General features: G+C 34.7%; 2 protein-coding genes and 1 pseudogene across 2 annotated transcripts; 1 reads left to right on the forward strand and 2 right to left on the reverse strand.

Annotated features, from left to right (window-relative positions):
- Positions 1 to 1,549: 1,549 nt before the first annotated feature.
- On the reverse strand, positions 1,550 to 3,377 carry LOC120136302 (annotated as a pseudogene).
- A 3,218-nt stretch (positions 3,378 to 6,595) lies between these two features.
- On the forward strand, positions 6,596 to 8,922 carry LOC120136296 (putative glucose-6-phosphate 1-epimerase). Its single transcript, XM_039152367.1, has 9 exons — positions 6,596 to 6,798; positions 6,877 to 7,014; positions 7,098 to 7,172; positions 7,316 to 7,372; positions 7,474 to 7,637; positions 7,737 to 7,871; positions 7,968 to 8,070; positions 8,325 to 8,424; positions 8,546 to 8,922. The coding sequence occupies exons 2-9, from the start codon at positions 6,904 to 6,906 to the stop codon at positions 8,755 to 8,757; spliced, it is 957 nt and encodes a 318-aa protein (XP_039008298.1). The 5' UTR covers positions 6,596 to 6,798; positions 6,877 to 6,903; the 3' UTR covers positions 8,758 to 8,922.
- A 1,622-nt stretch (positions 8,923 to 10,544) lies between these two features.
- On the reverse strand, positions 10,545 to 12,003 carry LOC120136300 (NDR1/HIN1-like protein 6). The gene is made up of 3 exons (XM_039152371.1): positions 11,876 to 12,003; positions 10,964 to 11,774; positions 10,545 to 10,818 (listed from the first exon to the last, which is right to left on the reverse strand). The coding sequence occupies exons 2-3, from the start codon at positions 11,692 to 11,694 to the stop codon at positions 10,803 to 10,805; spliced, it is 747 nt and encodes a 248-aa protein (XP_039008302.1). The 5' UTR covers positions 11,695 to 11,774; positions 11,876 to 12,003; the 3' UTR covers positions 10,545 to 10,802.
- Positions 12,004 to 17,483: the final 5,480 nt, after the last annotated feature.

A 17,483-nucleotide genomic window follows, 5' to 3' on the forward strand; every position in this document is an offset into this window, starting at 1 on the left:
ACCCAAAGGGCCTCTAATTCTATCTTTGTTGTGGTTGACAGGTTTTCCAAGATGGCTCATTTTGTAGCCTGCAGAAAGACTATGGATGCTGACCGGATTGCCCATCTCTATTTCAAGGAGATTGTGCGTTTACATGGTGTTCCTCGATCCATCACTTCAGATCGTGATACTAAGTTCATCAGTCATTTCTGGAAGAGCCTATGGGGGAAACTGGGAACGCAGTTGAATTTCAGTAGCGCCTACCACCCCCAGACGGATGGCCAGACTGAGGTGGTGAACCGAAGTTTGGGAAACCTTTTAAGGTGTTTGGCAGGAACGAAGCCGAAGCAGTGGGATTTGGCATTGCCTCAGGCAGAATTTGCCTACAACAGATCAAAAAACAGAACCACAGGTTTAAGCCCATTTGAGATTGTCTATGGTCAGAACCCATCCGGGGTGTTGGACTTAGCCCCTATTCCACGTATAGGACGTTTCAGTCCTAAAGCAGATGAGATGGCAAAATATCTTCGGGGTATCCATGAGCAGGTGAAACAGACCATTCATGAGAGCAATACCAAGTACAAGACTCGGGTTGACAATCATCGTCGTCAGGTACTTTTTGATGTTGGTGATTTTGTTTGGGCTGTATTAACTCATGATCGTTTTCCTGTTGGTGAGTATAATAAGCTTAAGGATCGGAAGATTGGACCTTGTGAGGTCGTGTAGAAGATCAATGATAATGCTTACAGGTTGCGACTTCCCAGTCACTTGAAGACTTCTGATGTCTTTAATGTGAAGCACCTGAGTCATTGTTTTGTGGATCCTGATGACACTACTCTGAACTCGAGGACGAGTTCTTTCCAACCCGGGGTGACTGATGCAGGGGGATCCGAGACAGATGATGCTGAGCTGTCAGATTGCACGTTGATGGCGCTGAGATACCATGAGTTGGCAGATCAGCGCAAAGGCGGGAATTGATTGTGACATGTTCCTCATTGGGGTCGTTTTGAGTATGTTTCAATCTTTTGGCCATAACTTTGGCTACTGGTGTCAGAATCGCGCATAAGACCCCAATCCGGAAAGCTCTTTTCGACGCGCACGCTCTCCACGAGCTACGCTCCATGTGGCCTTTTTTTCAACCTCAAATTCTGCCGTTTTCCCCTCCGAATCACTAGATTTAGTTATTTTTTACTATTTATGGTAATATTTCGATTGTTAATTAGGAAGTCAATTTAAATCCGATTTAGGCCGGATTTTTGGGAGATTGCTTATTTTATTTCGAATTTCAATTTAGAGTGATTTTCGGGATTTTGCTATTTTTGGCAAAATTCGAATAAAGACGATTTGTTTGCTATAACAGTCCGGCTTGTGGACTGCTTTTTGATAGTTTTTGATTTTATAATATTTTATTAAACCCTAGAGACTTTTTCTCTGATTTTTGGGCGAATTTTCTCTTGTGAATCGTCTGTCGGAGCTAGCCTACAGGATAATCACTATTCTGTCTGGCGTCAATACTGGAAAAGGAAATATATCGCATTGTTGTGTGTATATATTTATAGACGGAAATTATAGCGACACAGATCAAATCGAAAGAGCATCAATCCATGAGCAGACAAAATAAAAAGGTGACAAGGATTCATACAAGGCAATCTTATAATTACAGGATATAGATGTCTCTTTCACATGTTACAGAAAGGACCAAAAAGATAATAATACCGAATATATGAACATGCCATTGCTGTGCATCTATTCAATTCCAGCAATCTTACTCTTCAGTGCCTCGATATCCGTGGCTAGTTCTTTCCTTCTTGACTGAGGAAATAAGCATCTGGTGTTAGCACTGTGGAAATAGCCTGAAAATCTTAAGATTTCAGTTGTAAAGTAAGCTACTTTCAAACTTCTCTCTTCATGCACTTGCAAGTTCTTTCTTAGAATGTCAATTTAACTCTTTGAGGCATATGAATGATGATTGATGCAGGATGGCTCACCCAAAAAGAACAAGACTATGAGCTATTAAGATTCATGAGACCCTATAGTCGAAGTGAATCTCTTACCTTGAAGAGAAGGTATCTGTAGATAAACCATTCTGTGTATCCAAGTCCTACCAACTCCATTATCTTTGGAAGCTGGTTAGCACAGAAAATTGTTTCAGATTGGATAAGCAACTTAATCGAAAGAGATAATACATTGTAGCGAATTCATTTGCCGAGTATAGTCCCCCGTCTTAAGAGTGCTGAATTGTAGTGTTAAGAGTTCACTTACCAAAGGGACCGAGTTAATGGCACCAACGAGAATGGATGATAGCCAAACAGAAACTATAGCCCCACCACCATAAAGAAGAACTGTGGACTTGTTCTCAACTTTATCCCACTAGTAAACATGGGAAGAAAGCCAAGTCAGTTCAGCACTAAGAAGCCTTTAAAGCAAGATTTTGAAGTTCAAATTAGAGCTAAAAGATGCAACCTTTTAAGGGTGCTCCAGTCGGATTAAAAACTTGATCGAGAATTGGCTTATTTAGAAGACGGAAAGATCGGAGTCGATGATAGTTAAGTAATAAATCCATTTTCTTACCTTCTCCTTCAAGTCAGTGAAAAGGTCCCCAGCATCAACAGAGGTCTCCTCTGAGGCTTTTGTCTGAAGCAGAGAAAACCGTTTGGATTCTGTTTAGGGAATCCAAAAGTGGACTAGGATTTAAATAATAAGCAAAGGCATACATATATGGAAGAAGAAAGAAAGACGGGAACAACCAAAACAAAACAAAACAAAACAAAACAGAATGCAAGGCTTATTTATGCTGAATGCATTAGGAAGAAAGAACAATAAAACCGTTTATCTAAAGTTCTCCCTGTAAGCAATTTGTGAAGAAAGAAAAAGAGATTGTTTGAGACTTGGAACTCACAATGTATGCCAATGTTTTCTCTATCCCATGTATTGAAAACTCAACTCCAATTTCCAGGCTACAAGATGTTGATACTATTTTTTCGAAATAAAAAAAAATGTTTAATTTTTCAAATAGGGCAAAGGAAAAAAATTAACTGACGTTATTCTCATTTCATATGTAATGGGGTGAGGGGAGGTAAGATAGTAATATGCCCAAGTCTAGTTGAGAATAATTTTCGTAGAATACTTCCGACAGTCAGAATTATAAATTGACCGGACTCGATCTAACGATCACAAAATTTCTACCAACTGAGCTGGACGGTAATCTAAACAGCAGATTACCTGGAATTAGCTTAACGGAAGAGGAAAAGGAAGCGGGGGAAACGCGAGGGGGGAGGGGCGGCAAGGCACTGCAGCGGGTAGTTCTAACCACGGTCGGAAAACGTGGAACCAAAAACGGCGGTGGCCACCATGGAGGATGATGCTGATGCAGCTGCCGCCATTTCTAAAAATTAATTTGCGCTGTTCTGGAAATATGTGGCGCTTGCAACGCTAGCAAATCCTATCCTTGGCGATAAAAGAACAAAGAATGGAGTTGCTGTACAAGAAACAGTGAAGAAGATGAAGGACACGTGGACAGGGTTAGGGGTATGATTGGTTGGTTCCCTATCTCCAAATCCAAGTAAAATATAGAAATAAAGTACATGAACGAGACATGTTGCAAGACATGTATCACGTTAACAAACAATGATAAAATATAAATGACATTAATCTTTATTACTCTAAAATATCAATTAGTTTACTCAATTTTAAAATTAAGATAATTAATAAGAAAATTTACATTCTCTCTTAAAACTTTTGAGCAGAATGCTTGCTCATTTCTTTTATCTTTGTTAATAAACGGCGACATCAGTTTAGGATTGTTTGTCACTCGTATATCTTTTTTATACATATCTTAAATTTTAATAATTCGGTTTTTACAACACATATTTCTCTATTTTTATAGCACTTATTTTTTACTTTTAGCATGTTTTTTTATCAATCATTTCGCCGTTCTTTTTGTTTAATTTTCTTAGGATTAGATTTCACATCGTTTTAACTGATCAAGATAACACTTATTTATTATCATATTGATCTTTCATGCTTTGGACTATCAAAATAGATTTGAATATGTGGTTTATCATCAGAGATAATTGTCTCACGACGCTCGATTCTAATTTACGTTTGTCGATAGTCTTTCAATAGTTCATCCCCTATTGTGGTTCATTTACGATACAATCAGATATGTTCGAATCAATATTTTGTTCGAGTCTTTTGTTGGGTTTGTACTTTTTTTCTTGTATGATCCTTGTTTGATCTCAGTTGACTAATTTATTTTGTAATGGTTATAAGAAAATTTCCTAATTATGTGTTTGATTTACGTTTATAATTGTAAGCCTTTCATTGTCATTTTGGATATTTTCTCGTTGTTCAATAAAACTAGTCGTTTCTATTAAAAAAATTAAGGTAATTAAACATTTTCTTTTATTATATTTATATAAAATTATAGTCAATGTGAACCCCTTGAGTAACCTCATTGGTTAAAAGAAGTGTTGTTATCTCTTAAGGTCCTAGATTTGAACAGCTACGTCTGCAAAGAGTGTGTTGTCAATGGTTAGAAAAAATTATGAACAAATATTACTTTATAATCGCTCATAATATTAAATGAAGAATATAGCTAACATAATCGTATATTGAATATTGAGGTTGAAGATGAAGATTTGAGTCCTAGTAATCCCATGCATTTCCCAAATTTATAATATAAAAAGCAAAAAAAGGAAGTAAATTTTATTGTTTTATTTGACATCTATGAAACTAATGTATACAAAACAAGTAATCAAACTTGTTCAGCCAAAAACAAACGAAACGTCGTCAGAGTCGACGTTCTTTAAAATGAGAGAAAAATAAAACAATGAAAGGAGCACATGGGAATTGCAAAGCATGAATCCATGCACAGACACAGTCCAAAACCTAAGGCTGCCCACATGCTTCAAAATTTTCAAGCCCTAGGCTCCTTCCAACGATGCCACCTTCTTTTGTCCTTCGCATGTTCCCTTCTCTATTAGGTGGATCAAAAAACTATTCAGAATTTTATTTTACTTTTATTTTTATTAATAATTAAATATACTTTATTTTATTCTACTTATAAATAAATAAATAACTCGGATTTTTAAACAAGGCTTGTATGCAATTTGGAGTGTAATGTAATTATGGGAGTAGTCTACTCTACTCTTGTTGTTGCATAATTTATTAGAGTATAATTCAAGGAGCTTGCAATCAAATCAAGCCTTTCTTTTTTACTACTGATTTTTGTTCCATAGTCTTTGTCTGTTATTCAAGGTTTAATGAAATGAAAAATGTAAAGATATAGGGTAAATTACACCCAAAGTCACTTAATTATATGTTCTTTTTTCATAAAAAGTTATAAACATGTCACTCAATTAAAACTTTATTATAAACATGTCATTCTATTGTTAAAATTGAAACAAAAAACTAATGTGGCGTGATATAATAATACTTTTAACCCCCAAAGCTTATACATTCTATTAATTTTGTCTTAATTTAAAATATTTTAAAAAATAATCCTTCATAGTAAAAAAAAATCCATTAATTTTTTTATTATATTATCAAAACAAACGAGGCCATCGGATCAAAATATGACAACTTCATTCTATCATAAAACAACAATGAGTTATTATTATATTATTCTACTAGAAAAAATATAAGATTTATGAGAGAATAGCAAACATTTTTAGGAGAACAAAAACTAAAATGATAAAAAATTTAAATATGAATGATTAAATTTATTGAATTAGAATTAAATTAAAGATTCAAATTATTATTATATCATATTATATTAATATTTAACAAATGTTTATAATAATACTTTAATTAAATATCTTATTTGTAACTTTAAAAAATCTATTTATTACTAAACATATAATTGAACGAAGTGTAGTGTAATTTAAAAAAATCGAGTCTAATGGTGGGTAATTCATAATTCTAACTGCCGGAGGTCTCTCACGGGAGTTGCTCTCAAACTGACTTTGGGAGCATCTACTACCTTACCTCCCCTCACCCCAATATATATGAAAATATGATCAGCTAATTTTGTACAAAGGAAAGGACATGTACTCCTCGTATCTCCATGTCCTAGATCATTGCAAAAGGCAACACCACCCCCAGGTTGTCTTCTGTTTAGTTAATCATTTTTAATTACATTCGTAAATCTTAATTAATCTCTGTTTTTGACTCTTTGTTTCCTTAATTTTTTTGTTGTAAATCAACCTGGAAATGGGATTGCTTCTTCTGGCAAAGGGCTTTATTTAAACATCCCATTCTCTCCATACAAAAACATTGCATTAGTCCCATAGCATTTCAGCTTTGAAGTTTAAAAGAAGAAAAGTTCTGAAATTTAGATTTTTTCTACATAATTCTTTGAATTGGGAATTGGGTTTTATTCCTTCTATTTTTGTGTGTTAAAAAAGTTTATAGTACTGTGAGTTTGAGTGTCTAAACATGTTTTTTTTAAACCGTTTATTGGAACTTACCCATGTTGTCTTGTTTTGATGTGTAAATGACAAATTTTGATCATGATTTGTTTATGAATCTGGGCCCTGTTTATATCTTTGAGTCCTTAGGGTTTCAATGTCAGTCATTTTAGCATGCAGTAATTTGGTTTTGAGCAAAAAAATTGGTTTTGAGCAAAAAAAAAAGTAAGGATCTTTAGATCTGAACCGTAATTGTTAGCATAGACCGGGAATTTTTGAAGTTTGGTAGTTAGTTTTTTGCTTTAAGTTCACGAGATCAGAGGTTTGTGACAAGATAAGTGTTGTTAATGAGCTTCTCGGTCTGACCTCTGTGCCTGTCAAAATTCATTGTTGTCGGCATTTCGGTGTGTTTATAAGAATTCTAGAGAATAGTTTTTTGGGGGTTAAATTCTAGAATTCTTGAGTCAATAAAAGCGGAACCTTTGTGAGAAATTTTGGGGTTTTGATTTCGACAATGGAGCATTCGGCTGCAGTATGGGATTGTAGAGCTGCAACTGAGATTACAAAGGATTTGAATGGAATTGATAAGATTGTTCTTCGGAACCCTCGAGGAGCTTCGGCAAGGGTATGATTTCTGATTTGTTTTTTCCCCTTTTTGTGTTAATTTCTGGTTGATTTTTGTGTTAATTTTGTGTTTTAATATTACAGGTTAGCTTACATGGAGGGCGGGTAACTTCATGGAGAAATGAACAAGGGGAAGAACTGCTGTTTAGCAGTAGTAAGGTAGGGGAAGGATGTTTAATTTCTATATAAGTTGTCTGAGAAACCGGCTCAATTTATGGCTATACATTTCATGAGTTAAACTGTTCTGTCCTGGTGAAACGGGAATCCGGAAACTGATTCATGTTTTGTATAATGAATCTTAGGCGAATTTTAAGCCCCCGAAAGCTGTGCGAGGAGGAATCCCTATTTGTTTCCCACAGGTAGTCTTTTTTCTTTTCTTTTCTGTCATTTGGTTAATTTACTTGTATGGAATTTTATTCGTTGTTGCTTATTGGAGTTATTCATTTGGACGCTTGTTAAGTTCGGCAACTGCGGGTCGCTCGAGCAACATGGATTTGCAAGGAATAAGATTTGGACAATTGATGAAAATCCTTCACCTCTGAGTCCAAATGATTCCCATGGCAAATCCTTCATTGACCTGTTGCTTAAACCGTCTGAAGAAGATCTCAAATGCTGGCCACATAGGTAAGAACTCGGATATTTAATTCCTTTGTTGATTTAATTGAAAAAAATCTATTGGAGGTGTGTATATGTTGCTGATTTTCTTTTCTTTTCCCGTTTCAGCTTTGAGTTTCGCCTGAGAGTATCGCTTGCAGCAGATGGAAGTCTGACATTATTATCACGAATTAGGAATGTCAATGGGAAGCCATTTGGTTTCTCTTTTGCGTATCATACATATTTGTCAGTTTCCGACGTCAGGTATATTTAGAGTGTTATTGTATTTGACAAACAATTTCCGTTTTTATCGCGTAGAAGTTCTTTCTGGATTTGACATGAACATAACTTTGTCCACAGTGAAGTGAGGATTGAAGGGCTGGAGACACTTGACTACCTAGACAACCTTTGCCAAAAAGAACGTTTTACCGAGCAAGGAGATGCTATAACATTTGAGTCCGAGGTACACGAGTTTTCTATTCCTTTGAAGTGTCCAAATACGTATGTTTTTGTGGTCTCTAGAGCTACTAAGACTGTCCTTTGGGTTAGGGAAAATTGAAACATTTCAAACATGGTATAGCAATTCTGGCATTAGGACTTTGTTCATGTTTGCCTCGGAATACAATCTATCATGCTCAAAGCCATTTGTCTTGCGAGAATTCTGCAAGGCGAGTTTTAAACGATGACAATTTAAATGTTCTTTAAATGGAGTGACAGGTGGATCGAGTTTATCTCAGTACTCCAAACGTAGTTGCGGTACTTGATCACGAAAGGAAAAGAACGTATGTTATCAGGAAGGAGGGACTATCCGATGCCGGTAAGCAAGTACTTTTAAGGATGTTTTTAGGAGACAAGCTATGAAGATTTTTCATAAAGGAGTGTATGCTCGGTCAATTTCTAAACAAATAACAAAAAGATTGTGATTCTGTTGTTAACAGTGGTATGGAATCCATGGGAGAAGAAATCAAAATCAATGGTAGATCTTGGAGACGTAGACTACAAACAGATGCTATGCGTGAACGGAGCAGCAATTGAGAAGCCGGTGACATTGAAACCTGGTGAGGAGTGGACAGGGCGGTTAGAAGTGTCGGTTGTTGCATCGACATTGAGCAGTGAACATTTTGATTTGCAGACAAGCAATGGGTTTTGATTTTAGAATGTAATGGGTGTAGGACGTTTTTAGTACAGATCCACAGCCACTGGTAGGACGTGTAGGAATAGTTCAATGTTAATTAACAAAAAGCAAGGACATGCTTTTTTATGTTGGCATTGAATTGAGTGCAAGTAAACAAGTAGAAACCCTGAAATTCTCATTTGCCAACACAAACTTAAAACACACGATGTTTTGTTTATTTCTAAACCTGAGATGGTGGCCTCTTGGGCTTTTATTGTTTCCATGTCACTTGCGAATGTTTTTACCCAAACAATAATAATCTAGCGGTAGATAGCATAATTTAAAATTAAGAAAAATTGTAACTGAATAAGGTCAAGAAAAGGTACAACCGAAGATATTAAAAAAAATATTTTCAGTTGAGCGTAACTTAAAATATAAATTTTTAATATTTTCAGTAGAAACCGAAAATGTTATCATGTTAATTTTTTAACATTTTCGATTGAAACCGAAAATGTTATGGAAAATATAATATTTTCGATTGTCAACTGAAAATATTAAAAAAATAACAATTTAAGTTAAGTAAATATTAAAAAATTAATACTTTAGATTATGTTTAATTAAAAATATTAAATTTATTTTTTTAAATATTTTCGATTATATCTTTCCTTAAATTTGATTTTAAATTAAACTTTTGCTCCTTACATATGACAATTTCTATAAAAGAAAAATATGACAGCTAAGTGCTAAAATACTAATCTTTGTGCTCATTCGCTATAAGGCAACATTTTTTTTGAAAGTAGCTATTAGGAATGGAAACGGGTCGGGTTTTGCTCGCTCCCGAACGCAAAATGAATCCCCGTCCTCGACTCCGACCCGATTCCCGACGGGTTTTTTTATCGGGACGCCCCGTCGGGGATTTTTTTTGCCCCATCCCCGAATCCGACCCAAAATATTATACCCAAACCCGAACCCGAAAATATTTTATATATAATTAATAAAAAAATATAAAATATTATATATATAATTAATATAAAAATATAAAAAATTATATATATATATATAATCAGGGCGGGTCGGGGATACCTTGCCCCGAACCCAACCCGAAAAAATCCTCGAAAAAAATCTCTGGTACCCAACCTGACCCGATATCATTCAACTCGACCCGAACTTAACCGGATTTCGGGTTTCCCCGTCGGCTTCGGGTCATACTGCAATCCCTATAGCTATAAGGCAACATAAGTAACTGCAATTGCTTTGTCTTTTAGGAAGAATGATGTTTTGACACCTCAGTTTTATAAGTTCAGTTATTTTAGTTTTCAAATTGTGTATAGCGTTTATTTTAACCTTCAGTTTTTTTTATTATCAAATTGGTTAAATATAATAAAACAATAATGAACTATTAAATTGATATCAATTATTTTTTCTTATTGAAATGTCAATTTTAATTACTTTATTATTTTTTACCATATTAATAAAAAAATATATACAAAAAATACCCAATGCAGTATTACATAAGAGCATCCTTGGACTGTCGATGTGAAATGAGATAGAAAATACCATGAATTTGAATGCAATATCCATTAATTGAAGAAGAAAAATGGCAATCATTTTCTCTAAGACACAAAGCAGATACCCTATATCTTTCTATGCTTTATCCTTACTTTACGAGACAGTCATATACACCAGAGTCATTTTAATATCGACTTTCATCTCAACATGACATCTTATTTTCCTTAAAGACCCACACCACCTTAATTTAATCTCTCTGTTTGTTCTCTAAAATAGTAAAAGAAACAACCACCAATAATCAAATAATTAATACAGATACAATAAGATAAAGTCCCAGACACGTTATGGCTCTTACCATGTGATATATTATGGACGATGGATGACTCTTTGACGTGGGAATGGTATCTCCCCCCTTTGATTTTCCACAAGTATAATGTAATGTGTGAATAAATAGTAATTATTTATTATATGTAAAGAAAAATGAAAGCCGAACCTAACTGCTCCAATCCAATGTGGATACAAAATGTCCCAATCCATCAAATCAACCAGTCCTTTTTACCATCCGATCTGTTTCAGTGAATGTTAAGCCTGCAACCACATACATTGGAACACAGATCTAATCATTTGGGGAATCAAAGGAAACTTGATGACAAAAATGACAGAATAATAACCCAAAGGGAACACATTCTCATCCACCATGCAAAAAAACAAGCCTAGTATTTGTTTGTCTTACCATTTTAACGTGTTGATCACGCATTTGGGCATGTCACCGCCGTCAAGTTGTTTCTTGGACATCCCGTCGCACTTAACGGTCACCCCGACCATGCCGATCTTCAACCCTGCCACGCCCACTCCAACTTTCGTCCGAGCCTCCACGTTCACCTTTAAACTTTTGCTTCGGTACCGAACCTTGAGCTTGTTCCCAACCTCGTCGACCACTAGCTTGTTACTCACCTTTGTTTCTACCCTCAAACTCCTCGTGCTCTTTTTCCGCATAATGAACTCCGGCACCTTCGTCGTTCCCAAATCGGTCTCGTACCCACCTTCCCCCACGGTGACATCAACCTCCGTGTTCCCGTAATAGAAAGTCATCTTTCCATTTGGGTTCTTCACTTCGAGTCTCGTCGTCGTTTTGGCATCGAGGTAGGTTCCGTCGGGTCTTTTGGTGACGTTAAATCGGGAGATCCGGAACGATTGGACGTGGAATCCGGGTAGTTTCGGGTCGAACCAGAGGTAGAAAGCGGCGGCGGAAATGATAATGAGGAGAAGGAAGATCAAAAAGAAGATGCAGAAAAAACAACAACAAGCACGACCATAATTAGTCTTTCTTTTCTTGGGATGAAAAGATGGCGGGAGAATCGGTTTCCGTGGCGGTGGTCTAAACCCACGGGGACCGGCCGGGGCGTTTGGGTTTTTGTATCCGGGAGGCTTTTGGAGAACCGGTTTCACTGGGGGTTCAGACATGGCTCTGATATAGAATCACGAAATCAGGCAAAGAAGAAAGAAACGAACAAGAATGTGCATCCAAAATTGGGATGAATTGACGGAATTTGAACAAAGATCAACAAGAAAAGAATCTAAACTCTAAAGATCCTTGAATTGGATAAAAATTGAAGATAAACACGAACCTTATCAGCCCGATGATTGATTGGTGCAGAGATCTGAATTGTTAGAATGAAACTGGAAATGTAGAGAATCCAACCAGGAGCTTTGAATGATAAAAAAGAGAGTTGCAGAGTATATAGAAGGGATGGGTGAAGAGAAGAATCGGAAAGAAGTTTTATCTCTTATAGGAAACAAGGGGAGGTTTGGTATGGGTACGGGTGGTGGGGATGAGATAGCGAGATTCACGCGCGGGAATTTTTTTCTACTTTTGTCTTCTACTTGTTTCATTTCTCACTTACAATTTACAATATAAATGTTATGGGTAAAATACACCTCATGCTCACTCAATTATTAGTTTGGTTACAAATGGGTCACTTTTTTCTTCTTCTAAAAGTTATAATTTACTCGCTCGATTAAAATATCGTTGCAAACATATTACTTCGTTATTAAAATCGAAACATACATCTAATGTGATCTATTATAAAAATTTTTTAGTCATCAAAATTTATACATTCAATTATTTTTATCCTAATTTAAAATAATATAATAAATTTAATCTTTCATATTCTATTAGGATCAAATTGACAGAATGTATAATTTTTTAGAAGTGAAATTATTATTATATCATACCCCATTACTATTCCATATAAAATTTAACAACCATTGACATATTTGTAATAATATTTTAATTGAGTGAGTAAATTATAACCTTTTAAAAAAGTGACTTGTTTGTAACTATACTTATAATTGAGTGAGCTAGGGTGTATTTTACCCAAATGTAATATAGCAACCTATTATTTGCTTTAAAGTTATTTTTGAATCGTTAAATGTTTACCAATACACCGGTTAAGTAAAAGTAATAAAAGTAAAAGGAGACGGTGGTTAATTGAAAATGACTATGGGTACATAATTAGCCAAGAATATTGAATACTGTAAGTAGAGGTATTTGGTGGCGTAAAGACTGTGTCCGAGTGTGGGGTTGAAATGGAAGCGCATGTTCTTCCATGTGGGACATAAGAGCTACGCTGCCGTTATCCACAAACTTGTCCTTTTCAAAACTTCCACCGACGCACAACGCTTCTATTTTTCCTTTGTAACATTTTGTTTTTTATAACTACGCGGACCATCCGGTGAAAAGACCGACACAAATTCGGGCAAGTTCTGCACAAGAGGGATGTTGGGTGTTTTTGTGCGTTGTCTGAAATCTTTCGAATGCTAAGCCCGACGTTTTACTGTTGGTGTAAGTTAAAGCTTCATCGTCACTTTTTAATCTTAACTTGAAGTTACTTCCGCCTTCTCAACGGTCCACCTTTGAAGATAATAGCTATATAATTCGTGATAGATTGAGGCGACAAGTGGAAGCGATTGCTTTTTAAAAATTTTATTGGTAATTTTATTTTATTTCTCAAATTTTTTTAATTTTATATCTTAGATTTATAATATAAATTATTACATATAGAATTCACCTCTAAAATAATTTACGAGTCTGTTACTACTCATACACAACTATTTATGGAAGAAAAAAAAAAGATAAGTGTGGGTGGACACTGAACAGGGAGGCGGGGATGTGACGCCGATGCTCGACCGAAAAACCTTGCGCTGGTCCCAATAGTTGTGGAGTTGTTGGTACAGAATGGCACCCATACGTTGAAAAATTGCATCTATATTGTGGGTATCTACAATCAAATAGCCAATCATATCTCCCAGACTTTTCTTATTATAAGTTAATTAGTCGTATCAGGTTGAACCTTGAAAGCTTAACGGGCATGATTGACTTAAATCTATATATAGGTATGCATCATCTATGCATATACATTGTGCGCAAATAAGCAATGCAATTCTAGATTTAAGGGGTATTTTTGGTATTAGGTTATTACTTAAGTCGTACAATTAATGAATATTTTGAGTTTGTAATATGCATGGTTATTATGAACATTGCGTGTTTTTTAATGTGTTCATAAAATGATGTAATGTTATTAGTTTTTTCCGTTGTATTTATGTTGAAGTTATTTTATTTATTTAAAATATTAAAATTATATTTTGTGGTTGACTTGTCAAATGCAATAATAATAAATATTTGATGAGGGAGTTTTGTTGTTTTTGTGATCTTATCCGACTCGGTGAAATTAGTGTCTGTTTAAATCATTCAACAGGTAGACAAAGGATACCATAATTCACCCAAAAAAAGTTGGTTTATATTGTTATGACTAAATTTTTATTTAAAGTTCTGAATTCTACTGAAGATTCAATTGTTGGAAATCAACCAAGGAAACCTAGAGTAGCTTCTCTGGGAGTTGCTAATTTGGTAAAAGAACTAAAATCAAGAAAGAAAGACCAAATTGATAGAGCTAAAAGCCACTCAGGTGGAAGTCAAGGGTGTTCATTGGAATCACCATCCAAATGATAATCTGTTTTTGGAATATAAGGGGACTTAACAGTCCTCCAAGACAGAATAAAGTGGCTAATAGAGCCATGCTTAATAAAGTAGATGTTCTTTGCTTACTGGAAACTAGAGTTAAAGTGGATAAGTCAGAGGCTATTCTCAACACTAAGTTTCCAAACTGGAATGTTTGCTGTAACTATGACCATGCCATTAATGGCAGAATCTGGTTGCTTTGGAGGAAGGGAATTGACTTGTCAATTATCCAAGTATTTGCACAATGTATTACTGCTAAAGGGTTTTACCTCGATAATCCAGTGTTTATTTCTGCCATCTACGGAAGCAATGATGGAATATCTCGAAGGCAACTTTGGCTCAATCTTAAGGAGGTTAATTCTACTGTTAATCAGACCCCATGGGTTCTAGGAGGGGATTTCAACATTTTTCTTCATTCACTTGAAAGCTCTGATCATGAACTGTTAGGCCATTACTACACATCTAATATGAAAGACTTCCATGACCTCACTCAAGAGATTGTTATTCTGGATCATCCTTACTTTGGGCCTAAATACTGTAACATCCTCAATACCGGGTTAGTGACCAAATTGTAAAGTTTTAGAAATTGGTGATTAAAGTAGGATAATTGAATAGTTCAATGATTTATTAGAAATATGATGAAGGTTATTTAGTAATTATGGAATGAATTAAAGGGTAAAATGGTCAATTGGCAAGTAAGATTTTTATATTTCTTTTATAAGATATGGAACCACGTGGAAAAGGAGAATTATCCAGAGTTTTCTTTCTTCTTCTTCCTCCTCCCGTATCTCCAAGCTCAAAGGTGAGTTTCTTTGTTTATGGATTAATTGCTGATTTTAAGGTTAGGTTTTGATTATTAGATGATAACTAAGCTTAAGGAAAGCTTAAGTTATCTTAAAATCAAAGTATGATGGAGTTAGGAGGGATTAAAGATTTGGGGTTCTTGGGCGAAATCTTGAAATAGAGTTCATTACTCAAATTGGAAGATAAATTTGACTTGTCAAGGGTTAAATTAAGAGATATGAAGTGATAAAATGAGTTTTGAAACATGTTGGAAATCTGGTATAATTCTTGAAGTTAATAAAGAGGAGAGAATATTAAGGTTCAAGACGAGATAAATGAGTTTGAATAGGAGTAAGTAAGTTAAGAATATGAAATGGAATGATATATGAAGTAATTAAGTTGAAAAGAGGGGATTTTCGGGCATAAATTAGATTTCTGGGCTATGTGCATCGATGCACATTCAAGGTGCACCGATGCATCAAGGGTAAATTTCCAGAAATTGTTCAGTGTGTATCGATGCACAGGAAGCGCATCGATGCACCCTTAAAAATGGAAACATCGAATGCAATTTATGCATCGATGCACTTCAAGGGAAATAATTATACCTTTCTTTTGGTCTACGAAATGATAGATTGGAGTATATCAATTGGATAATGATATGTATCAATGTATGATCATATAGATATCGAGCACGAACAAGTCCCGTAACGATTATCAAGTCAAGATTCAATCGAAAGAGATGAAAGCATAAAAGTGGATTGGAACTTAGTGAGGCTCAGGTGAGTGCATACAAGTTAGTTTATGATGTTTAATGGAAATAAGACTTGCGACGAGTCTATTTCCTATATTAGAATGCATTAATTTATGATCATAGGCATATGTTTGATTTGGGTATATGTGATATATATTACAATATGTGTTAAATGATTGTGTGAATACATGTATTGTGATAAGTATAGGAATTAATATGAATGGTTTATATGATTGAATGTGAATGTGAAATAGGTTATATGATAGGTGACCATACATGTTAATAGTATACATGATCAATTATAAGAATCAATATAATAGATTTATATGACTACATGAGAAAGGTGATGAGTTAAATAAGATTAGACTATAGAGTAATATGAGAATAATATATTAGTGAAGGGAATTGAGTATGAATGATGATACCAAACCATAAGATAAGTATTTACTTATAGGATAATATGATATTATATGAATATAAAATATAACTTTATGAGGAAGAATTGGGTGTTATATGATTTAGGTATAAAAATGATCTATGTGTAAGTAAATTACGTGATTATGTGACTATGTGTGAAATAGAGTAAACTAGGTAAGTATAAGGTATGTAAATATATGGTTATGGAACAAAGTATGTAATAATACAATGTTATTTGAGTTATTTAACAATAAGTCATAAGATTACATGCATATGTAACGTAAGTTATAAGTTAAGAAAATATGGGCTTACATGTATTTGCAGATATATATATGAATAAGGTATGATATATGTTTATGTAAAACCATGCAAAGTGATAGGAGAAGGGAACTACATGATTATGTGATCATATGAGAATGAAATAAAGAGCCATGTGATATATGCCATGAGATATATGAAAGAAAAAGTATATGTGATAAGTGAAAGTGAATCATATGATTATATAAAGATGTTCTACGTGCAAGTGATCTACGTGTATGTGTGATTTATATGGAAATGAACTACTTGACTACGTGTGATCTTATAAAAATGTAATAAAAAGACTATGTGTATATGTGAATGTGTGATAACATAAAGATTAATGCCCATGTTATGTGTCATGAGAGCTAGAGGTATAGTTGGCATGCCAAGAGTCGAGGGTCTACGCGGTCCTTCGGGACATATATGTATTTTTCGGAACATGTGTGAGGTCTTTTGAGAAACATACTTGATCCTTGGCATATGTATATGATTCTTAAGGAATGATATATGGTCCTTAGGGACAACCTTATATGGCACTTCGGTGCATTTCTACGTGGCACTACGTTGTAATTCTACGTGGCACTTCGGTGCATTTATACGAGTTATGGTGACAGCATTAGTGCACAACCTCTATAAACTCACATATCTATAGTTCTCAGAAATGTATATGGGCTAGACAAAGATATAAAAATAAATATATTACATGTGAAAAATATGCTTTTGTGATATATGTTGATATGTGTATTGCACGAGTCATATGATGATATGTGTATTGTTTGGTTACACGAAGCATATGTTGGTTAACAAGGTTAAGTTCAAGAGGATATGACCAACACATATAAATGATAGTAATATGGATAGTGAAATAAGGCTAATGATAGAAATGATGAGTGAGGAATATATGTGTGTATATGTTTCTATATGTAATGATATATATATTGCATATGTGTTACAGGGATTTGTTACATAAATAAAGGTATG

This window comes from Hibiscus syriacus, unplaced genomic scaffold (genome assembly GCF_006381635.1).
Source record: "Hibiscus syriacus cultivar Baekdansim isolate YM2019G1 unplaced genomic scaffold, ASM638163v2 tig00110622_pilon, whole genome shotgun sequence".
Lineage (NCBI taxonomy): Eukaryota > Viridiplantae > Streptophyta > Magnoliopsida > Malvales > Malvaceae > Hibiscus > Hibiscus syriacus.